The 23,934-nt window shown below is 37.5% G+C and overlaps 3 protein-coding genes across 5 annotated transcripts; all 3 read right to left on the reverse strand.

Annotated features, from left to right (window-relative positions):
- Positions 1-1,057: 1,057 nt before the first annotated feature.
- Positions 1,058-3,052, reverse strand: timm10b (translocase of inner mitochondrial membrane 10 homolog B (yeast)). 2 transcript variants are annotated; one of them, XM_026182449.2, is made up of 4 exons: positions 2,930-3,048; positions 2,728-2,843; positions 2,554-2,649; positions 1,058-1,833 (listed from the first exon to the last, which is right to left on the reverse strand). In XM_026182449.2, the coding sequence occupies exons 2-4, from the start codon at positions 2,755-2,757 to the stop codon at positions 1,348-1,350; spliced, it is 612 nt and encodes a 203-aa protein (XP_026038234.2). In that variant the 5' UTR covers positions 2,758-2,843; positions 2,930-3,048; the 3' UTR covers positions 1,058-1,347. The 2 variants fall into 2 exon arrangements, with proteins under 2 accessions (XP_026038234.2, XP_080163231.1); XM_080307105.1 differs by having other exon boundaries at positions 2,728-3,052.
- A 3,526-nt stretch (positions 3,053-6,578) lies between these two features.
- Positions 6,579-10,676, reverse strand: LOC113030756 (uncharacterized). Of its 2 annotated transcripts, none has more exons than XM_026182447.2 (6): positions 10,541-10,676; positions 9,656-9,760; positions 9,523-9,565; positions 9,200-9,324; positions 8,651-8,709; positions 6,579-7,355 (listed from the first exon to the last, which is right to left on the reverse strand). In XM_026182447.2, the coding sequence occupies exons 1-6, from the start codon at positions 10,542-10,544 to the stop codon at positions 6,870-6,872; spliced, it is 822 nt and encodes a 273-aa protein (XP_026038232.1). In that variant the 5' UTR covers positions 10,545-10,676; the 3' UTR covers positions 6,579-6,869. The 2 variants fall into 2 exon arrangements, with proteins under 2 accessions (XP_026038232.1, XP_026038233.1); XM_026182448.2 differs by having other exon boundaries at positions 9,656-9,757; positions 10,541-10,643.
- Positions 10,677-11,755: 1,079 nt separating this feature from the next.
- Positions 11,756-16,486, reverse strand: LOC113030755 (uncharacterized). Its single transcript, XM_026182446.2, has 7 exons — positions 16,328-16,486; positions 15,753-16,100; positions 15,198-15,307; positions 14,959-15,103; positions 13,067-13,516; positions 12,379-12,481; positions 11,756-12,105 (listed from the first exon to the last, which is right to left on the reverse strand). The coding sequence occupies exons 1-7, from the start codon at positions 16,407-16,409 to the stop codon at positions 11,976-11,978; spliced, it is 1,368 nt and encodes a 455-aa protein (XP_026038231.2). The 5' UTR covers positions 16,410-16,486; the 3' UTR covers positions 11,756-11,975.
- Between the last annotated feature and the right edge of the window lie 7,448 nt (positions 16,487-23,934).

Consider the following 23,934-nt stretch of genomic DNA (forward strand, 5'->3'; position numbering starts at 1 on the left):
CCCTCATCTGTTTTAACTAGCTTGTTATTGACAAGGAATGTAAATCTCATTGGCTCCCTCTCTGCAGCAGCAGGGCGGTGAAATATTGTGGCAAAAAACATTTTCTCCAAACAACATCAATAACTGGAACCAAACGTCTTCATTCACAGCCATAGGAACGCACAGTTGCTGGCTGTTTATTGCGGCTCTCCTTCTGGATTTAGAGGGTGTGCAACACAGATTGTGCAAACACAGGAAATGATGGGGAGGAGGGGAAGATGATGATATGTGACAAAGGTCGTGAACTGCCTTCAGAGCTACACAAGCCAGAGCACGTGGCGTTCCCCCGACTGTGTTCAGACACCTGAACAGGATGAAGGCGGGATGGCCTTTAATGTTTTCAAACCATAAAAGTAACGTTCTGTCACTGTTATATTTTAAAAGCTGTCATTTTTCAGAGAGGGTCATCCTACCATTTTATAACTTACACTATATACTACACGCTGTACTGTTAAACTGTGCAATTCCAAAAAACATCTGTCTTGGCTAAGCACATCTGGGTAAACACCAGATTGGTCTTTATACCAGGTGTACGATTGTGCTTTGATTTAGAATCATGCATTTATTGTTGAAATCCCCGGCTTTTTTTTTTTACTCAGTCCTTTTCACTCCCTGTGTGTATATACACACAACTGCATTTAATCATGAGTAACAACCAAACTCTGACTCTTTCTCCTGTAGTGTGTCCTTTGTCCCATCTCTCTTTGTTCTCTTCTCTTTCCCCTCATCCCAAATTGGTCGTGGCAGATAGCTGCTACTCCCTGAGCATAATCCTGCTGGAGGTTTCTTCCTTTTAAAAGAGTGTTTTCCCTTCCAACTGTCACCCAGCGCTTGTTTTTAGGAGATCATGTGATAGTTGGTGGTTCTTTCTAATAGTTTCGGGTACTTACCTTACAATATAAAGAGCTTTGAGGAGACTCTTGTTATGAATTGGCACTATATAAATAAAATTGAATTGTAGGTACAGATGCACACAAACACACACATGCTGTCAAACAACTCTCATTAGCAAACAACATCACCTTTTATGGGTAGCCTTTTAATGTTAACCTTTTACAATTTTTTCCCTACTGTGTAAGAAGTCACCATAAAATTACTGCACAATTGAAATTCCTATCATGAATGACATTCCTCCTCCTCATGCCTTTTGATCAAAATGATTCATATAACGCTCTTGATCGATAACTGTGTCAAACCTGTAACATGTAATGCCTTTCATGGTCATTAATTGACTTTAGATTCATCTATTGCTGACTAAGGAAAAGGAAAAAAAATGCTGACATTTGGTCACAAGATATCAACTATACCCTATTTATTAGACTCTTTTTGTCCTGATAGGCTCTCTGATTTAGATGCATCTTCTGATAAGTATGAAGAGTTAGATGACGTAAACAGTGCCGGAGAGCTGGCAGAATCAATCTGGCCACCAGCTACTGAAGGCTGAGAAAATCCTCCTGTATATGAAGGTCCAATGCCAGCTTTATCAAGCACTGGAGCATTTAGCGTTTCATTTGTGGGAGTGAGCGGTGTGGCAGCTGATAATTTGAGTTCTGAGGACACAGACGCATCCAGCTCAGCTGGAAGTGGAGATGAGGTGTTAGGAGCATGATGTGTTGCTGAAATTTCAGTCCCAGCAGCTCCAGATGCTGCCTCTTCCTTGGCATTCTCTGCAGCTTTGCTCTCCAGCTCCTCCATCCGCCGCTGGACCATCCGAGGCATCAGCTGCACATAGGTGCCCATTAAACGATGGTTAGATCGAATGAGCTTCCCTGCACAGTTGTCCACACAGCGCTCCTGGAAGGCAAACAGCAGTCAGAGGTAGAAAGCAGAAAACTACAGTATATTGTGATCACACAGTATATATGCATTAGTAGGCAAATGTGTTATCCACATCCTGGCTGGGACTATTTTTAGTGGTTTGACTGGACTGAAAATATTCAAGCTGCAACATAAAACTGGCTTCTTTATTGCAGGTTAAATTCAGTAAGGGCCTATGAATGCTACAAAGTTTCTCTTTCACAGAGTAGGGTCACAGGCAAAGTCCTCTCTGTCAAAGATGTTACACAACATCAAATGTGTTTGTAAATACAATAAAGCAGCATGACCAGGATGGACAGATTTAGAGATGAGTATATTAAAGAGCTTAGATTTGGCAATTTGGAGACGAAGTTAGAGAGGTAAGGTAGAGAAGGTTTGGACGTGCATAGGAGAGATAGGTGATATATTGGACAAAGTTTGTTGACGGTTGAGACAGTAGGCAGGAAGAAAAGAGGAAAATCCATTGACCACAGAGAAAATTCATGGATATAGTGGAGGAGGGGAAAGGTTGATGTGACAGAGGACGATGCTAGGGGTAAAGTGAGATGAAGGCAGACGATCCGCTGTGGCGACCCCTAAATGGAACAGCCGACAGAAAAAAACACTTGAAAGAAATCGTGTTGAGACGCAGAACACGGCAATCAAACAATACCACCACGTAGCCGACACAGTAACTGTGATCTTCGCTTTTCCTACCTCGTCCATTGTGAGGTTTCTGTAGTTGAAGTTGCTGCTGCATCGCTGGAAGCAGATTTCAGTCATTCGGTTGTAAACCAGAAGAAAATCCCGCAGCTGAAAAACATACACTCACACTCATCATCCAGCCGTGTTGCTGATTGGGTTATAAAGCAGTGACTTAAAGTGACTTACGTTTCTCAGCTGTTGGTCAGGATCCATCATGGAAATTTGTCTACTTCTAAGCTAATATGTTAGCATGAGCGGTGATCAGCTGCGGTACTGAACAAATGATCCCACTTTTAGATTGTCTGGGTTGGGTGACGGTACAAATCGACAAGATATAAGTCACATATAGGCTTTAACAACGGAATATTCGCATTTGAAATAAGCGCACCTGAATAATTCGCAACAACTGCATGACATTCACATGCACGCTGCCATGTTGGTTACGAAGATCGTCTCCGCCCATCAGAGGCTTCACTACGTAGTCTGTGAAAAAAAAAGTTTCCATTTCCGGCTGGTTAGAAAAAAAGTGAAAGATAACATGATATTTTTATTTTATTTTTTTAAATTTTTGTTATACATTCTTATATTTCGTGTAAATTATCTACCATCATCTCTCTGCCTGTTTGCTACTGTATTTTACTAGCATAGTAGCATTGGGTTGCCGTCTGAAAGGTGGAAGACCTAAATTTATGGTTTATTCAGGTTCGTGCAGGTAACCAAGGTCGTAACCAAACCATGCTATTTAAACTTAATAACAGAAATGAGTTGTTGTACCGTAGCGAGCTTCCTATCATAGTTTGAGAAAAACAGCCGAGAAGCTAGCCAGTCTCTACAGGTAGGCCGCAAGTGGATAATATGACCCTTCACTGCCTCAGAACAAACCACTTTGCTACAATTTAGTTTTTCTCTCTAAAGAACTATGGTTGGCACTCATTACTTAAATTAGTACTTGTGAGTAATCACTACTTAAAAAATACTTAAAAATACAGTATAACTTAACATCCTTTAAAAAGAACAAATCAAAAATAAATCTCCAGCGGCACTTATTACTTAAAAATACTGATCCTTCAATTTGTTTCTTTCTTTTAAGGTCTCTGGTTGCTACTCCTTTGTGCAACTGTATCTGCTGGTAAGTACTTTATGTACTGAAAATAATATCCTAGATTGTTATGGCAGTAGTTACAAATGTTAGAATTTTAGCATCATTTGTGTATTATGAGGTTGAAATACTACAATCTGAGTTCTGTTGTTTATAATACAAAATAAGGTTATGTTCTTTGAAAACAGTATACTTGGCCTCAACCTGTAACTGTCTGAGTAGCAAAATTATTATTAAAGATTTAAAAAAAATAACGCGTTCATAATAATATTGATATCCTTGATTGCAACCTTTGTCCGTTGTAACCATTGCCAAATAAATTTAGATGACTAATAGCAGTTTTACAAGGAGGTGGAACAGATTAGAAAACCCACTTACAGTTAAGTCCATAGGTTTTTGAACAAAGTACTTTTTTTTTTGCTAATATTGCCTCTGTCCATCACCACAGTGGGTTTTAAATCAAACAATCAAGATGTGATTACATTGAGGTGCGAACTTTTAGCTTTAATGTAAGTGCTTTAACAAAAGTATTGTGTTAGTTGTTTTAAAATTGCATGCATTTTTATACATAATCCCCCATTTTCAGAGGCTCAAAAGTATTTTGTAATTGAACAAGCTAACATAATTTAAAAAATTATGACTAGTTTTTAATACTTGGATGGATGTCAACATTTACCTGACGTCCAGAACCCATGGACATCACCAAATGCTGCCTTTTCTGTATTAAGATGTCCAGCATTAACCTTTCCCGCAGTCACCTTCAGTGGTGTGCTTTGGATCGTGAGCTGTTTGTCTCTACTGAACTATTCTATTGAATGTCACACTTACTTTAACAGTTGTTCGAAACGCACTATAGAAATTTAATGCACAATTCACAAGCTGCAGTGTAACCCACTTTATATTTCATATCTGTCATGTAATCTTTGTTTCATCTCATCCCCCCTCCTCTCGCTCTCTTCGCACACATACATGAAACAAATAAGCAACTTAAAAATAACACCTGTTCCAATTACTGCAGGTCACATGTGGCATCATAAGCAAACTGTACAATGATAGCAATCTTACAAAGAAACCACATGCCCGACTACAAGCTGAAAGAGAATTGTTGCATTGCTTTTTCATGGCTGAAATTAACCCTTTAAAGCCTGAGCTGTGAAACAATCGGCAGAAAATTCTAATTCTTGAAAACAGAGAGTTTATTGAGCCATCTGACAAATTTGTTTATAAATTATTATACGTTTTAATTTCCATATATGGTGTTTAATTTGTATTGTATTTGCTACATCTGGCATTTCAGTTTAAAAAGTCACAAAAAAACTGTATGTATCAAATACGATACACTAGGCGTTAAGGGGTTGTGATTATGCAACCACAAATTTGTACTGTGAGTTTGAAAGCCAATGTCATATCTTAATTACTACTAATTTTTTTTTTTTTACTTTACTTTTTTTTTTCATTTTATTTTTTTAACTAAAAAATTAATCTTCTTTTGTATTTTCTGTCTCCTCACAGCCACATCATGCAATTTGCAGATTTTTGCTGAGCCTTGCTGAAAGGCAGATAAATACCTTTGAAAATGTACCTCATTTTCTTACCGCTTGATCAAAGTTAAGTCAGCAGTGAAGCACGATTCTCTGCAGGGTCCCCAAAATGGGCGTCAGCTTGGCTGAGCCATTCTTGTGGACTGCATAATCATTTAATTACTCAAATCATTATTATGAAGACGTTACGTAGTTGAATGATTTCCTGCATTGTCAATGTCCCTTTAATACTTTACTGTAACCCAGTCATAAACTTTGGTACTTGGTTGTATGTTTACTCTAAGAGCATAGTATAAAACAGTACATTTTCCTTTGTCTATGTAAAGATAAGTGTGTTGCCTTTTGCTTCTCATCATGTCATATTAGATTACAGAACACATTAAAAGCGTTATCTCTTTTTTCAATTACACGATTAAGATAGATCTAAAAGCTAAGTTGTCAATTCATACTTATTTAAAGAGTAACTTAGGAAATGCCCACTGCAAATCAACTTAATAGGCTACAGTATAAGATTAATACCCATATTTAAATGATAAACTGCTCCTAATTACAACTGATTCTTTATAGAAGCGTGACTTTATAATTTTGAAAACATCCTGTATAAATGACTGCCTTTATGTCCTCATACATGACAGTTACTAACGGTGCCTGTTATCCGTGAAAAGTTTCTTTTGTGACATTCCCATATGTCTGCAAGAGTTGCATCCAAAATGCCCAAGGGCAAAATTTAATCCATAGAGGGGAAGTAGGCCATGGTCAGCTATTGAAAAACTGTCAACAAAGAGTGGGCTGCAGGCTTCTGACTGCTGAGTTCACTCCATAGCTCAATTCCCTCGGCAGATAGCCGGGCAGTAAATTATCCTGCCAAGGGATTACAGTGAGGGAAATAATCATTTAAGCAGATGGCAAATTAGCTCATATGTGCAATAGATTACTAAAGTAACAACCATTGTCATAACCATGACGTGTGAAATCCTACATGACATTTACAACAAAGTAAGGTGCCCACAGGGAAAACAAAATGTCATCACTTATGTCCCACTTAAAGCTTCCCCCCCCTTTTTTGTTTTTACTTCTCTGTTTTTTAAACGTTATCGTCACGTTAATGTTATCTTCACCCTTAGCATTACCGAGAGGCGGTTTCACATATGCTGAGCATGTCGAGTTTTTCAGTGAAACATTCCCTCTCAGCACATAGCCAGCGCCCACATCGTGGAAAACAAATGTAAGAAATAATTTCTTCACACCTTTCTATGAGACATCTGGTAATATATGATGATGAGACATCAAAACAGTGAGAGTTCTTCCATGGCCTGTGATGATTTGGTGTTTTCCTCATCTTTTGCAATAAACTGAAAAATTTCCACACGGGCCTTGACATCTAAATGTCACGCAAAGAGTTTCCTTTTAGCTTTATTTACATTTATTACACCCTCTGCATGAAAGGTACACTTTTCTTCCTCTGTTGCTCAATGAGGAGACCTCATCTTGTCTATCTCGGAGAGGAAATTGCTCAACCCTGCAAGCAGTTTGAATATTTTAGGTGACGTAGTTTCATTTTACAGCTGTAGTAATAGACAGTAGTTTGTTTTTTGCACATAAAATAAAATAAAAACCAAAAAGTCTTTTTCAGGTGATATAGATTTCAGTTCAAAACAGTTTGAAACAGTAAAACTTGATATGTTTGTTTAACCGTGCTGGTGACCATCCTGGCTAAAGCTACCAATGAAAGGATCTGTGCAGCTCTGAAAGGTTTCTACTTCTGAAAGCTGTTCACATAAACTCCCATTGTTACACTCTTGTTCATCTTTCATTTCTTCACTCTCTTGATTTCCTCCATCCTCGCGCCTTCGCATACTATTCCAACCAACATTCCTCTCCAGCGTCAGATTCTTTTCTCTTTCCATTTCCTCTGTCTGTTGAGCTATTTGTTGACTGTTGAGGTAGATGCTGCTGTGTGAAACCATGGTGCTGGTGTCTCTGGACGGAAGATGAGCATCCATGTCTGCATCCACCTCCAAGAATGTATTCGGAGGAGGTGTGTGGTGGACTGACAGCTGTTCGGGGAAATGATTTCGTCCCTGTGACTGGCTATGCTGATGGCGATGCTTCTTCTTTCGTTTCTTTGCAGTCTTCAGGTCCAGTGAGGCGTAATTCAGGTCATTCTGGAAAGGCTGGTTTCAGACAACACAGACAAAAATAGATTGATTGTAAAATTGATTTCAGGTTTTGCTTTACTCTGCACCGGTTTCTGCATCCTATTTAGTGGCTCCTGTGTATGTTCTCATGTATTTGAGTTTGTCGAGTTTATTTTTAGAAGGCTTCAGGCTTAATTGTGTTCATTGGTTCACAGCTTTATTGACCACAAAGAGTCTCTGGTGTCAGTTGCCTTCCGTTTTGAAAGCACTTCTGTAAGCATCAGTTCAACTGATTTGACTGTTGTATTTTTGCACAAAATGTAAGTATTTAGTTTTAGATTGAGCTGACTTCTTGAGTATAGTCAGATAGTCAGTGCAGAACATTATTATACTGTGTGAAATACTGACAGTTGAAGTCCATTTTATGTCATAATATCTATCTTAGTCTCCTTAATGGTTATAAAATGGTTGTAAAAGAAACGATGTAACTGAACTTAGTGTCGAGTTTGGTCAAAATCATAACTGCAAACCGTGTGCAGTAGGACAAAGTGAAAAACAAGTAAAATGAATTCCTACCATCACAAAAAATAGAAAGTAGAAGGAGGGCACGGCAACTAATCAGTTATTTTTGGTTACAATTGTATCTTCAGTTATGGAAATAAGGTAAAATGTTTATTGCGCTGCATTCCATTTCGCAATTTTGTTCTTGTCTTTTGTAATAATTTTGGCGCGTCTCTTTACTCCAGAGCAGTACACTCTTAAAAGCATCAGGCAGTAACAGATTTAGCCAAGATGATGAATAGTCTTTGTTCAAATTCAACAATCACAAGCGCTCAACAAATGAGCGTTTTAAAAGTAAGCGACTAACTGTGTCAAACAGTAATTATTTTGATATTTCTTCTTTAATTGAGTAGCGCCGACACAGAAGCATAATGTGTCATCCTTTCACATTTTTAAACGCTATCAATCGACGCGCTAATTTTACGTGACTAACATATATTTCACAAGTCACATCATCAGCAAGTAAAGTAATCAATGAAAGAAGTGTAAGAATGACAGAAGAACTATATACACAAGTTACAAGTGCCATTCACATACATTAGTGTGCAGAATACTGTATGTAACAACTCAAAGGAACTTCAAAGAACCTGTGAGTTATGCAGTTAATAGAAATTCTGTAAATAAAGATGGAGTTAAATGAGCTTTTTATTAATTTATGAGAGTCTTATTAGGGTATTTCAAAGTCTTTACTGGATCATGTAATAGGAATATGTTAATCCACTAAAATACACTTGCAGATAGATTTGAATAAACTTATGAACAGCACTTACCTTCTTACTTTCTCTTGTGCGTTGCATGGTCATCATCTCATAGCAACCCTCTGCAGAACCTGAAGTAAAACACAAATAATGTTTTCTTTTATTAACAACAATGCCCTTTGTATCATATTTGATACATGAGTTTCTGAGACCTCGTCAACATGATCATACACAACATGATATAGCGAAGAAAAATTGTGGATTTTGTTTTAAGGGCTAATAAACATCTCAGTTCCAAAAAATCAGAATTTTCTGGCTATTTTTTGATGGGTTGGGTCTTACAGGGTTAAACATTCGGACGGAATGCTAATAACAAGACAACTAAATTATAAGTCAACAATTGGGGGGATGTACAATTAAGGCAAATTTGCACATGTTAATCCATTAAGTTTTAGTCCATATTAAAACATGTTTTCCATGTTTGTTTTTGCCAAAAATGTTTTTGTATATATCAGCAAACCATACACAGTTATACATTAAGGTATACAAGTGTTTCTTAATGCTAACGCACTGATTTTGTCTTGTTTTTTTCGAAACGAGTCAGAAAGCAGACACACTCACTTCTTCTCTCTGTGCTGATGTTGCCATAGATTGGATTTTCCTGTTGCTCATGATGATTGTGGGGATTTTCCCTCTGCTCTTGATGATTAAGGTCATGAAAATAATGCCCTTCATTGTGTGACAGGCTTCAAAATATGAAAGAACATTTGGACAGTTTGTTTAAACAATGTGATGCTATTTGCATATTGTAATTTTATCAAAAAATAAAATGAAAATACTCCAGTATCTATTACTGTTACTTACAATCAAGTGTTGTCTATTGGACTAAATAATACATTGCCAACAAAATAAATAAATAAACAAATATATATTAAAAAACATACGTTTCTTCTTCAGAAGTGTGGGGGCAGCAGGATCCATTTTTTTCTGTGTGAATAAAATATGTTGCAAATTTACAGAAAGTAAAGAGTGCGTTAGAAATAACTGTGAATACATTTAGATTACATATCACCTTACCTCTGCACAAAATAGTTCTTCGCTTGATGCAAAAGATCACATTGAGGCATAAAGAGATCGACAGGGCCACAGATAGCAGCGCCACGGCTCCAGTTAGAATATCTACTAAGAGACAAAAACAAAATGACCACTAATATTGAAAAATGACACATTTTAGAACTCAGTGTTCATATTTCAAACCTATTTATTTTCTTGCGCTGTCATTAATATTACAACCCCCTTTCTATGCATCACAGTATCAAAGAGAAAAAGAAATGATTCTAGCATGTTTTCTAAAAACAATTAGATGCTTTAACATTGTTGGACAAATCCAATCACTGATGGTGAAGAGGAGAATTTTTAAGAAAACTACGACCTTGCATACTTTAAAGCCTGATATGGCTACTTTAAAGTTATTAACGTATACAGCTTCGAGTGTTTCTACAAGCGAAGCGTCGTAGGTTTGCTTTTCAAAAGTAATCTTTCCCTCTCAGTTTTGTTCACAACTAGAAATTATTGACAAATTTACATAAAATGCTTTTGCCATGTTCCCACAAGCACAACATGCTTAACTACTGTAGACAAAGAACCATACGATTACATACATATATACACAGACATGATTACTAACTCAGTCAGCCTGGAGTTTTGACTTTTATCTTTTGTCCTGGCATAATCATAACATAACTAGAAAAATATTTTTCTAGTATTTTGGAAAATAGCAAATTATACAGAATTATACTTAGCGATATACGACGTATGTGAGATATGAATAATGTTGTGAAATATACATATCATATATATATATATATATATATATATATATATATATATATATATATATATAGATATAGATATAACAGATATGTATAACTTTAAAATTTCTAAAAGGTCTTCATATCCTACCCATATTCCAGCCGTCTTGAAGAAAACGTGTTCTCTGTCTGATACGACTGCTCTCAGGTTACAGGGCATCACGTTGTTTAATCAGTGAGATGTGCAACACTGTAGTCTATTTTTACCCTCCCTCTGTTACCTCGCTGGTATCACGGTACTTTGAAAACTGAATGTTCTTCAGTTACAAACAGGAAGCGAGGTAACCTCATTCTGAGGCACGCAGTCTCAACACTACAGTGGGATACAGAATAATTTCATATAGATCGCTGTATTATAATATAAACATGACAACTGTTTAGAAACGATAGCAACTTTAATATTGTTTGTCACAGTTATAAACAAATACAGTAAAAAACTATCTACAATAAGAAAGCAGAGAATTTCACACAGACTGGTCTGCTCTCAACGTTAGAGTTAAAAAAGAAATAAAGAGTCGAAAAATGGTGAAAACCACAATGTGGTCTTGAACGATAAGCTCACATTTATAGTGTTCTGTCAGCTGTATGCAAGGGCCATTGTTACGTATGCTATGTATATATCAAGAATTTAAATCTTGCATAGACGTAGCGCTTTGTGGTTTAGCTGTTGTGGTTGGAAAATAAGAAAAAAAATGCAGTTGTGAAAAGTTTCCCAGAACATCTACATACGTGAGTGTCTGCAGGGCAGATAAACACAAATGTCGATGGCTAAATAAATATAAGCAGTATCCATTTAAATTGCTCATTAAAACTTAGCAATTCATTAACTCAAAGGATTAAAAAATATATTTAAAAAAACATCAGAGAACTTCACTTGTTAATGTTTATGAAACCCATACTGATTCATATTTTCTTTCATCAAGTGGTTGCTATGTTTCTTTTAGCCATTAAGCCCATGTGGTTTGTGGTTTTAGCCCTGCTTTGTGATCATGATTGTCGCTCTGCGGTACCTGTGGACAACAGGGGTCTTTGATATTAAGACATTTGTAACATTGTTGCATCAACTAAACATACTGAGCTAAATTAGAGAAAATCCTTGGGTTTCTGGGCAGGAAATGCCTCGTCAGACTAATGAATGAAGTATTACAGCAGAAGCAGCATTCCTTTGAAAGATAAAGAAACTATAGAAAGTACACCTTAAAAAGTTCTGTCACTGTGTATGAATTGGTAGTATATGGAGTAAGCAGTACAATATTTGAAACAATGTCACAAGAGAAAAGTAAATAACACAAACACGGTTTAAAAGTCAGTTTAATGAACTTTAATATGCGTTCATTTTCAGCTATTGATATATTTGGGTGCATTTTATACAAAAACAAACAAACAACCCCCCCCCCAAAAAACCTCACAAAGTATATACACAGAGCCACATTTGGAAAATTTCCTGTGACTGGTTTGTAATGAGTAAAAATAACTTCATTCTGTAACTCTCAACATGACCAAGAGAGGACAAAAATTTGAGTCATTCATATTTGAGTCTCTGTTAAAGAGTTGCACCTTGAAATGGGAAAAGAGTCTGTCAGAGTCTCGCTGTGTCTTATTGCTGTATACTTCACTGGAGGTGGAGGGGGTTTGAACGAAGGCGGCGAATCCAGCCTACAAAGACAGAGTCAGAGTGCAAATATTGACTTGTGGCATTGTTAGACAGTTAGTTGAAACCAGAAAGCATTGAGGCAACTTTTGTTGTGATTTGGCGCTATATAAATAAAATTGAATTGAATTGAATGTGGAGGTATGTATTGTAGGTCATGTGTGTCTACTGGAAAATTTGACAGATATCAATATTTTTGAGGTCATTGAGGGTCACCCAGTGCACGACCCTGTGCAGGTGTGGAGGACGGTTGAATGCATAGATAGTAAGGGTTTTACCTGGTTTTTATAACTTGTCTTCTAAAAAGAAAGCCAGCCACGGCGATCAATACCAGCACCGGAACAATGATTACCACCAACAACAGATGAATCGGTGCCGTATCTAAGAAGCAGATTGTGAGAAGGGAAAATGTGATTATTTGTACAGCAACAGCTGCAGTTTCTAACATATTGATTGTCTTGCTCTGGTGAAACCGAGCAAAACTTCAACAAATACTGATAATAAATGTAAAGCTACAACGCAGAAACTTTCTGCCTCGAGGCAGAGAAGTGTGTCTTACAATCCTCCCCCTCAGTTTGTCATGCAGCATCCCTAGAAGTAGATGCTCCTCTTAATGAGTTTTCTACCTGGGAAAGGCCTCTAGCCGGAGGCTGAGCAATATATGATGAAGATGCAGATGGTGAAAGCAAAGAATCTCTGGCTTTTCAGGTTTTGCCTTTTGAGCATTTATATCTGCTGTTTGCCTGTTTACAAGCAATTTTTTTCCCCAACACTGTGACCTTGCCTTGATATTCACAAACCGAAGTGCTCACTTTGTTGGTAGTCCCCAAAGAAAATGCACCAAATGGTCTAATAGCATCACTAACGAGCTAGAGGCAGACTGGCAATGTATAAAAAAATTCTCACATCGTACCGATACATGTTTAGATGTAAATAAAGTAAAATACTGCGGTTTTAAAACTTTACCCTTATTTTCATTTTCTCCATATTTATCTCCAGATGAAGGTCTTTCAGGACTTTTAAAAATGTTTCCTGTGGTGCTGTATTCTTCTGGCGTTGCTGAGGAAATGCCCTCTGGTTGCTCTGTATGTACCTCAGTCTCATTCCTCATCTCATCACTGGCCGATTCTTGCGTTGAGGTCAACATTGTGCTAGGATAGCCTGATTCTGTTGTCCTCTGGACAGTCGTATTGAACAAATCTTGGGTGTGAGAGTGTGTGGTAGGGGATGCTGTGACAGAGATGTGTGTAGAATTTGTAAAAGAGGTTATGTGCTCATCAGCTGTGATTGTAACATTTGTGGTGTTTGGAGCATTTGTAGCAATGAAGGTGGTCCGATCTGTGTGGGTTGAAAGCTCGGGGGTTGGTGATGTTGTAAGGCTGATGCCTGCTGATTCAGTCAAACCCTGTGGTGACACTGTCAAGACAGTGAAAGAAGAAATAATCCTGTTATCAGAATGTACTGTGCAGATTGGTTGTGTCTTCATATTGTAGAAATCTGTAGTCTATCCATCACATTAGAATCATGCTAGCTTGCATTACTGTTTACAACATACTTCAATCTATTGGGAAATAAACTTAATTGCTTGCTCGCCAACACTCAAACTTTACGGTCAGAGCCTCGTATTTAATATGAGATATAGAGCTGTGTGTTCAATGTATTTCCCAAATGTAAAGCTATTCATTGAACCTGCATAAAGAGTAGGGATTATAATTATAGTTGACGAAAACTTTAAATTACCCAATGAAGAGTAATACATCATTAAAACACGGCTCATGTTGGCATTCGGGAGAATATGCATAATCAATACAACTAAAATATTTCAAGTATCTAGAGTTTGGAGCCTTGGGCACAGATTTATGAGGTAACGGTGTTGGCATGAATTTGCAATATCAATAGTACAATGTACAGGTGTTTCTTTTTAATTAGGACAGTTTCTCTTCTGAGTGTCAATTTTAATGCTACCGTGCCTACCCTGATATATACACCCAGAGAGGTTTGATGTCCAATGAGACACAACTGAGATGCCATAGTTTGATAATGTACATTTCTATTAAATTTAGATGAGAGCTACGGGAAATTGTGACCTATTTCGACGTTTTCAGTTCTACATTTGCTGTACTACTCCAATCTGACCAACAGACTGTGCTCTTACCCCATATCACGATTCATAGCTGGTGTTGAGCTACTGTTATAGTGTGCAGTGCGTTGTGTTTGTGTGTTTGTGCTTGTGGTTTGAAACATAGAATGAAAGAACGGGAAGTAAGTTGTGACGTCTGTGTGGCTACTGTTTGTATTTTTTTGTCACGTATTCAAATTCTCATGAGAAGCGTCTACAAAGGATGAAAAAGTAGACAACTGGGGATTATTTTCCTAACTGAGCACAGCCAGCTCACAGCACTCCATCAAACTATTTAACCAGTGGTGGCAGGCAGACCACATGCTGCTTGGTTGTATTGAAATTTAAACTTTTGAATTATGTTTTAGCTGGGTGTAATTCAGTATTCCTTCAAATCCCAATGGACAACCGATTTAAAGCAAATAATTGAGTTTCTTTTTCTTTTTAGTTTTAGTAGTTCCCAATTTATTCCTAGTTCCTTCCACATTCTCATAACATGGCTGGCAGCATCACAATCCTTTGAATCTCTTGCCTTCCCTTCAGCTAATTAAAAATTAAAATTGAGTGAGCTACAGTATAATAACAAAAGTTCAAGTATCAGCTTTCTGGTCCAGTGCAGTTTATTAAGTCATTCAGTCTCTTGGGCCCTCTACTAGATTGCTAATCCAGCCCTCGGGAAATGATGAAATTGAATATGACACAAAGAGGCAAACAGCAGCAATGAACTGAAGACGCTCACCTGTCTTCAAACTTGTGGTTGTCGTTAGCACTGTGACCACAAACTCTTTGCTTCCTGTGTTGACAGTCAGTGTATAAACCCCTGCATTAGCATCAGTCACCCACCAGAGCTCCAGAGATTCAGTCTCTGACAACACTTCATCATTCTGGGGCAAAGCATGATTATGTAGCACATAAAAACCTTTTATTTTGAAAAGAAGTCAGAGTTAAATTCAGTTTTAAATTCCAAGTTTCCTTTACCTTGGTCCATCTGTACTTTGCGTTTGGAAATGATGTGCAGCGAATTGTCACATTTTCTCCATTTTGGACTTCAACAGTGCCATTCACATCACACGTTATTTTAATGTCATCTATTGAGGAAAACATGAGATTAATTAGATTTGTTGATCACACAAAAAACGTAAAAAAAAAAAATCAACCGACTGAGTGATGTGAAAAGCACATTTTTGTAATATGTCTTCTGCCAGTGTTGTGATCACAACATCTTCAACTGAACAAAAGAGTGTGTTGTGTCGTGTGTTATGAGACAAGTAATATGAAAAAGAAAACTGTCTTTTAGCAAAGCTCCTAGATGTGTTCTTTTCGTTCTTACTTGGATTTGCTGAGCGGTAAATAGCTGCTGAGATTGGCAGAGACTGAGTGCTCTGATGCAACCTCAAGTAATGTGAAATATATGCAATACAGCATTAGATAGAAAGATGTTGTGCATTTCTATTTAAATATTAAATCCAGGGTGGTCTACAAAGTCTGGTTTAGGTACTTAGATATGGCTTTGTGTGTACTAGGTTCTCTTACCTTTGATTATTAGCTGTGTTTTAACCTTTTTGGATCCATCAGGAAAGGTGGCCATGTCACAAACATAGATGCCTTCATCCGATTTCTTCACATCAGAAAGTATTAGATGGGAACCCAGGACATCTCTACCGTTTTTCTCAATCTGGATGGTAATATTTTGCCAGAATAGATGGAATCCATAAAATTGGCTGTGCAAACCCAGCTTTGTAGTTTTATTTGTTTCCTTACTCCATTCAATGCTGACAATCTTGTTATCAGTAGCACTTTTTAAAGTGCAGGGTAAGGAAACATTCTGGCCCACTACAGCTTCCATCTTTTCATAATAGAACAACTCAACACCCTGGATCCCTGTCAGACACATCAGATAGTGTTAGAAGTGACAAAAGTCAGGACACAAAATCACTTATACTTTGAAGGTGATAAAATAGACTGCAGTCTGCTGGGGTGCAGGCTTAGGATTATAGTAACACAGCTTGTCACACCAGAAGCCAAAACATATTTCAAAACTAATGATAAACATTAATCTTTGCCAGTATATCATAACCCCCCAAAAACATGTGGATATCCAGAATTACCTTGAATAGTAGAAGCAAGAAGTAGAAGACAGAAAACTATTCCCAATGCATTTCCAGCCATTTTTGAGGTCCCCAAACTCATTACGACAAATCAGACTGTATCCATCGAGCCTGATTGAGGCACTCAGGAAAGGCAGAAAGAGTAGAATGTCAACTGAGGTTAAAAAATGGGGCAGAAACTGCGAGACAGGAAGGCCTATCTTTACAGGAAGTCGCATAGAGACAGTGACTCATTCGTGTATTATTGAAGCTTTGTGGTAAAAAGAACCTGGTGCAAAGCATACATTTGCAGTAGCATGTGCTTCAGTCACTTCTCCTTTTGTCAGGACTAACTAACAAGAGTCAGACTCATATCATTTTAACAAGAATGATACCAAGGGGACACACAAACCCAAACAAGAAAAAAATTAAAAATGATTTAAATTAAAACCAACTTCTTAATGTGTAGTGTTTGGTTGATACATCAGTCCACTCAGACCTCATCTTTAGTATATCCTTAATACACCACAGATGAACAACGACATGTGACATAATATGTTGTGATATTATTTAATATAACAAAAACAAAATCAAAATGAAGTACAGCGGTTCAGTCTTCCACAGGATTTAGGAGGGTAAGTAGCATGCAACGCTACAAACAAAAAAACATAAGAGCAACATTGCAGACAATTAGAAAAGAGCTCAAAAAGTATGAGGGCTGTTAGGAGAAAACCTCTTTTCTCAAAAACAAACATGGCAGCACAAGGTAGCACCTAAACAAACCACAAGACTTTTGGAACAATGTCCTTTTGACACACAAGGACAAATTGGAGATGTCTGGCCATAACACCAGCAAGAGTCGTGTAGCGAAAACATAACACAACATATTAGTTCAAACACCTCACACCAGCTGTCAACCACTGTGGTGGAGGGGAGATGATTTGGGCTTGTTTTGCAGCCACAGTTCACCTTGCAGTGATTGAGTCAACTGTAAACTCCTCTGTAAACTCAGGTATTCTATAGTCAAATTTGAGTCCGACTGTCCAACACACGATGTCAAGCAACAGGACAGTGATTCAGTGTATTGCAGTGGCCCAGTCAAAGTCCAGACAGGAACCACATTGAAATGCTTCAGTGGGATCTTAAGAGAGCGTGAATAAACAAACGTCTACAAACCATAATGACTTGAAGTAAAGAAGAAATTTGCAAATATTTCTCTATGTTAGGTTCAAGGTTCAAGGTTCTTTATTTGTCACATGCATAGTTATACAAGTATAACACACAGTGAAATGTAACCTGACACGCTCCTCGACATGTGCAAAAAAAGGGGGGGGGGGGGGGGGTAGAGGAAGAACATTATATATATATATAGTATATAGATGAATAGTGTGAAAAAATAATAGTCACACAGAAAACTCGTTTGTCACACAACACAATAAAGTCGCCTGAAAATAAAACACAGTCACAATGTATAATTAGTATGACCATTGTGAAAAACACAAATAAAACTAGATTGTTAAATGAATAAAAATACATCGCTGCAATCAAAAGAATCTATCTATGCATGCCCGTCACACATCTCAACAGACACGAGCAAATAAAAATATCTTTCCTAATTTAATTTATTTACTTTTCAGTGCGGGCTGTTAGATGTAGGCCTCAGAAGACAAAATGTGCATCGACATATTATAGCAGTTGGCTAAATTGATTGCCTTATATTATCTGTTTGGTTGGCGGTTAACGTCTCCAAGCAGAAGTAATTATAAAGCTCGTCACACTTGCTTTGGGATCAAGAGATAAAAAAACAAAAAGTATTACAGAAATAATGGGCAATTTTCAGCAAATATGATTTTATTACTCCAGTAAATAATTTGTTTATCCCATTCATTAGAGACGAGAAACATTGTTCCTGTAAGACGTTGTGTCACAATACTCAAATCGTAATGCATAAATTAATTCTTCAAAGAAAATTGAATCATTTGCATGCGGCTTTGTGAATGATAGCTTCAAATAGCTATATCCAATTAGCACAGATCATAAGAATAAACTGGAAAATTTGTTTAAATCTTCTAACCAAAGGCTGCAAGGATACATGTGTGTAACTAATGAGGGCTGCAGGCCAAGTGAAAGCCGATAATTCCGAAAAATATTTTCGGAAAATTACTCTTCAGGGATTTAAGATTAAGAAAACTGTTGGTAATCTTATTTGATGAATAAGTTGCAACGTTTTAGAGACTGCAGCTTTTTTCAATGTCAAATCTGTGGAAGCAGAGAGAAAGCACTTGTTATTGATATTAGGCCCCCCTAATGCTGTTTTAGTACCCCACAATACCTACTGCTTTCCCACATATTTACTTCTTCACATAGTGCTGGAAGTCTTTTAATTAATTTTGAATATTTATTTTGAACTAAAACTCTCTAAATTAGAAGAAACTGCTGTGAACCATACCTGTGCATATGCTATACTGTGACTGGCTCATATGTTTCACAGTGTGTCTCTCTTATAATTTAACTGATGCCAGTACGATCCAAGTTGCTTTTTAAAAAAAATCTATTTATTATATTATTAATTTAGTTATTTGATAATAACAGCATCACTTCCACTGTGACTCACAGAAATCTCAAAAATTTCTGCCAATCACATGATCCCTGTGATTACTTCATTAAGTAGTCCAAGAAAAATGTGACAAAAGAATGATAAGTATTCCACTAATTAGAATCAGCGTAATTTCAAATCACTAACCACTGTTCCTGTCATAAAATAAGAATTAGGTGAAAATGAATCATTCTCTCACTCCTTCTATTAACTTACAATTAAAAGAATGAATGAAGAAAACCTCTGTCACTTGTTTTAGTATGCTGTTTCTGCCTTCTTTGATGTGCTGAGAAGGAATGAAAGTGCTCTAACCTGCTGTTGCACCCTGCCCCTCTTGCACACACTATTACTCATAGTCCCAGTCAGAGGTCATGTCTGCTCAGAAAATCTCTGGGCTTCCTAGATACAGGGGAATTGCACTTTTTGCAGCCTATTGCACCAGAACACTAATTGTAAACCTTGTGTGCGCGTGTGCGTGTATGTGTCCGTGTATGTGGGGTGAATTTTTATGCACTGACCTCAAGGGGATATGTGACACCTATGCTGTTACACATTCACACATGCTGCATTGCTCACTTGGACACATTCAACGCTTGGTTTTTGCTTTGAGCACAGTGTTATCTCCGAGAACAAGTGTGGTTTTTAAAGGCAATGCATTATTAAAATTCGAACATGTAGTGGAGATTAACTACAAGCCAGTCGGAGCCCTGAGAGACATTTTATTTGTACTGTATCTAAATCTAAGTGTAAGTTTTGCTGCTTTCATATTGTGTTCTTCTGGTACAAACTAATTAACACGTTTTTGACCTTTTGTGAAACTTCCTCAGTATTGATTATAGCGCTTTATCTTCAACTGCGATAGAGTGCTGTAAAAAAACAAACCCAAAGCCTTTCTGATTTGTTAGTTTTTTGCATGTTAGTCACACTTTAATCATCAAAGAAACTTTAATATTAGACAATTATAACTTGAGTAAATGCAAAATGCAGTTTTAAAATGATGATTTCATTTATTAGGCAAAAAAAAACAAAACCTTGGCTGTATGTGAAAAAGGAATTTTCCCCTAAATTTAATAACTGGCTGTGCCACCCTTGGCCACAAGAACTGCAATCAAGCATTTATGATAACTGCCAATGAATCTTTTACATCACTGTGGAAGAATTTAGGCCCACTCTTCTTTGCAGAATTGTTTTGATTGAGCCACATTAGTGGGTTTTCCAACATGAGGGCATGCCAAAGAATCTCAATCAGATTGAAGTCCAAACTTTAACTACGCACTCCAAAACTTTCATTTTTTTAACTGGTGGAGTTAGAGAGCTGAAAATCCTACAAATAGTCACGTCCTGAAGCAGCAAAGCAGCCCCAGACCATCACTCTACCAATACCATATTAGGCTATTGGGATGATGTGTTTTAGGAAATGCTGTGTTAGTTTTATACCAGATGTAATGGGACACAAACCTTCCAAAAATGTTGACTTTTGGCTCTTCAAGTTGTTTTGCAAATGTGAGACCAGCCTTTGTGTTCTTTTTGGTAAGCAGGGGGTTTTGCCTTGGAACTCTCCAATTGGTGCCATTTTTGTCCAGCCTCTTTTTTATTGTTGAATCATGAACTCTGACCTTAACTGAGGCAAGTGAGGCATACAGTTCTTTAGATGTTGCTCTGTTTTCTTTTCTGAACTCCTAGATGAGTTGAAGGTTCACCACTGTTTTCCCTATTTTGGGATGATGCCTCTCACTGTGGTTTGCAGGAGTCCTAAAGCCTTAAATGGTTTTGTAACTCTTTCTAGACTGATAGATGTCAATGGATTTGACATTTTAATGTGTCTTTAGTTTCTTGACATGATGTGTTGCTTTTTGAGATCTTATAGTCTACTTTACTTTTTCAGAAAGGTTCTATTTAAGCGATTTCTTGATTCACCAGGTCTGGCACTACTCAGGCCTGGGTGTGAATAGTGATATTCTAAGGAGCTTGGATAGAAAAGTGCCTGGACTTCTTTAAGTTTCCTTGAAGACGTTCCATCTCTAAGGCTACGTTCACACTGCAGGTCTTAATGCTCAATTCCGATTTTTTGATCAAATCCGATTTTTTTGTCTGCTCGTTCACACTACAAATAAAATGCGACAGCAAACGCGCTCTAGTGTGAACGCTCGAAGCGGCCCGCATGCGCAAAAGAAGACGTCACACACAACGCGCTCTGTTTAGACCCAGAGCAACAGTATTGTTTGACTGATGGCCCTTAATATAAAGACTTCGGTCTTCACGTTTCCCAATTTTTGCTTTAAGTTATTTTGTTATTTACATAATAATGTAAATAACCTAATAATGATCCTTATTGCTACAAATAAAATGCGACAGCAAACGCGCTCTAGTGTGAACGCTCGAAGCGGCCCGCATGCGCAAAAGAAGACGTCACACACAACGCGCTCTGTTTAGACCCAGAGCAACAGTATTGTTTGACTGATGGCCCTTAATATAAAGACTTCGGTCTTCACGTTTCCCAATTTTTGCTTTAAGTTATTTTGTTATTTACATAATAATGTAAATAACCTAATAATGATCCTTATTGCTGTTTAAGAGAGGAGCGGTGCTTCAAAGGATAGCTGTAGATTTCTGTCAGAATCTGCAGATTATACAGTACAAATAAAATGTTTACGTTGTCTTCCCAACAGTTTCACTGACATCCACACTGGATGGCCAGGAAGCGTTCGCGATGTCTTCTCGGGCGCTTCTCTGGCGCTGATAATTGGCTTCAGTCATGTGTCGGTGACGTAAAAGGCGGATTTAATGCGACTTGACCGTTCAAACAGCAGTCGCTTTCTAAAACATCGGATATGTATCGGATTCAGTACCACATACGAAAGTGACCCAGATCGGATTTGAAAATATCGGATTTGCGCCGTTCACACTGTCATAGCATGATCGGATATGGGTCGCATAGGGTCAAAAAATCGGATTTGATGCGCTTTCGCCTGCAGTGTGAACGTAGCCTTATCTGAGAAGCTTCTTTAGTTCTATAAGCAATTGGTGGAGAGTCCCAGATTTTTATCCAGTTTTGAGATCCCTTCCCAGGCGCCTTAACGCCTACTCACACCCTGGGCCATTTGACCTCAGTAAATCACATGATAGGGTGAGGCTAGGTTTCACAATGGGTTCATGGCTGATTGTGAACCACACCCATTTTCACACCTTGGCTTGTGTGATTAGGTGGAGGAGTCCATGACTCTCTTGGGGACATTCCCTTAGGGCTTAAATCTGGGACTCTTCACCAATTTCTCTTAGAATTGAAGAAGCTTCTCAGATGAGAGGTGAAACGTCTTCAAGGAAACTTAAAGAAGTCCAGAAAGTTTTCTTTCCAAGCTTCTTAGACTTTGATGACCTGGATGACTGAGAACTTTCACAGACAGACTAGTGATATTGAACTCAGCTTTCCTGTGATTATACACAGTTAATTAATGGGGTGGCAATTACCTTTTCACACAGGATTACTTAGGTTTTAGATACCTTTTTCCCCCTTGACAAATAAAATCATCATTTAACCCTTTAAAGCCGGTCAGAGCAGGCACGCTCCGTTTTACGTAACTATTTTTAAATCCCGGTAGCACTGCAACCACATAAGCTAGCGCAAAAATTTTTTTTGCATATGAAACCAGAGGAGTTGTACTTACATCTTATGCCATCAGCTTGTCCTAGGTCACAGTTTCCTTCCACATATAGCTTTGCAAAAACTGCATAAAAAGCGCTTGCAGCAACAAAAACATAATATTCCAGAAACACGCTTTGTCGATCTGATCAGCTATTTGTAACACTTCCTACGTCCATCAGCGCGAACTATCGCATGTCCTCCATGTCCTGCCCAAAACCGGAAGTGACGTCATTTTGCGGAAATGTAGTTTTTTACCATCAGGGCCTTATGAGCCTATACTGGTGTTTTTAAAAGTTATGTTTGACTTTATGACTTTCTGTGTCGTTTGCACTGCTGGAAATAGTTTATTTTGATGTATATGCTGTTTTTATTTGCAAATTTCCGTTATAATATTTATTTATTTATTTATAATATTTATTTATTTTTCGTTTTTCCTTCAGTATATAAAAATTGGTATATTTCAAAAATAAAACTATGAAGACACTCAAAATAAATTTCGGGTGGTGGGAAACTATTTTGTTCAACTTTGGCATGTGGTGAAGGGCAGACTGAAATCAGACGGCTGGATTAAGACACAAAATCTGGGATTCTTTTATTACTCCCCTTATTTGTAGGGAGGGCACTGACCCATTCAGAAAATGACGCATTTACAATGATTGCTTTCACCTCTTTGACTGTTGCTCAGGTGTTTCTTTTATGTGTGTCTAATATTTTCAACTCTCTGCCCAATATTTTTGGGAAAAAAAGTTCACTGTTTCTTTTGAAGGATAAATGGAGAGACACAAATAACAAGCACTGCAAACATCAAACTCTGAACAACATTAAACTTTGTGAAAGTATGACATTTTGGAGACCGTCATGAGTGGGAGTTTGAATGAAGAGGAAGGGACAAATTGAGTAAGGCATTGTGCTTGATAAAACGTTGTTTTATAACTTGTCAAGACCGCTGACAATGGGCTGCAGAATGAATGTCTTACAATGCTGAACAGTATATGGGATTGTAATGTGGGATATTTAAAAAAAAAATAGAAATGCAACAATTTATTCATTACTCATTCACTCACACACCTCATAAAAATGAGAAGCACCACCAGCAACTGTCATTTTAACAGCTGAACTAATCACAACCACTGACATATTATGAAAATTCCCTCACTAGTGGCTGCATTTCTTCTAATATCCAATCTTGAAAGATATGAATAAATTATTAGGTTAGTTATTCAGTAAGTTCGTTAGCTGTACCAATTTCTTCATTTGTGATCACCTATTCTGGTCAATCACAAATGAACCAGACTAGTTATGTGTGCAGTATACCTGAAAGATAGGACCTTTTGATGCTTTTAATCATTTGAAGCAGTCAAGTGAGGAAGACACTGAAATCAGTGTGGG

This window comes from Astatotilapia calliptera, chromosome 10 (assembly GCF_964374335.1).
Source record: "Astatotilapia calliptera chromosome 10, fAstCal68.1, whole genome shotgun sequence".
NCBI lineage: Eukaryota > Metazoa > Chordata > Actinopteri > Cichliformes > Cichlidae > Astatotilapia > Astatotilapia calliptera.

What these genes read in the sequence shown, in the direction of transcription:
- LOC113030756 (XM_026182447.2), bottom strand. An exon ending in AAGAACTATTTTGTGCAGAG is followed by an intron (nt 9,566 to 9,655) that starts GTAAGGTGATAT and finishes TTATTCACACAG; the next exon opens with AAAAAAATGGATCCTGCTGC. An exon ending in CACACTTCTGAAGAAGAAAC is followed by an intron (nt 9,325 to 9,522) that starts GTATGTTTTTTA and finishes CATATTTTGAAG; the next exon opens with CCTGTCACACAATGAAGGGC.
- LOC113030755 (XM_026182446.2), bottom strand. Translation starts at nt 16,409, where the DNA reads ATGAGTTTGGGGACCTCAAAAATGGCTGGAAATGCATTGGGAATAGTT. An exon ending in TGGAGAAAATGAAAATAAGG is followed by an intron (nt 12,482 to 13,066) that starts GTAAAGTTTTAA and finishes TCTGCTTCTTAG; the next exon opens with ATACGGCACCGATTCATCTG. An exon ending in AGACAAGTTATAAAAACCAG is followed by an intron (nt 12,106 to 12,378) that starts GTAAAACCCTTA and finishes CTGTCTTTGTAG; the next exon opens with GCTGGATTCGCCGCCTTCGT.
- timm10b (XM_080307105.1), bottom strand. Translation starts at nt 2,757, where the DNA reads ATGATGGATCCTGACCAACAGCTGAGAAAC. An exon ending in CTGACCAACAGCTGAGAAAC is followed by an intron (nt 2,650 to 2,727) that starts GTAAGTCACTTT and finishes TATGTTTTTCAG; the next exon opens with CTGCGGGATTTTCTTCTGGT. An exon ending in GAAACCTCACAATGGACGAG is followed by an intron (nt 1,834 to 2,553) that starts GTAGGAAAAGCG and finishes TTTGCCTTCCAG; the next exon opens with GAGCGCTGTGTGGACAACTG.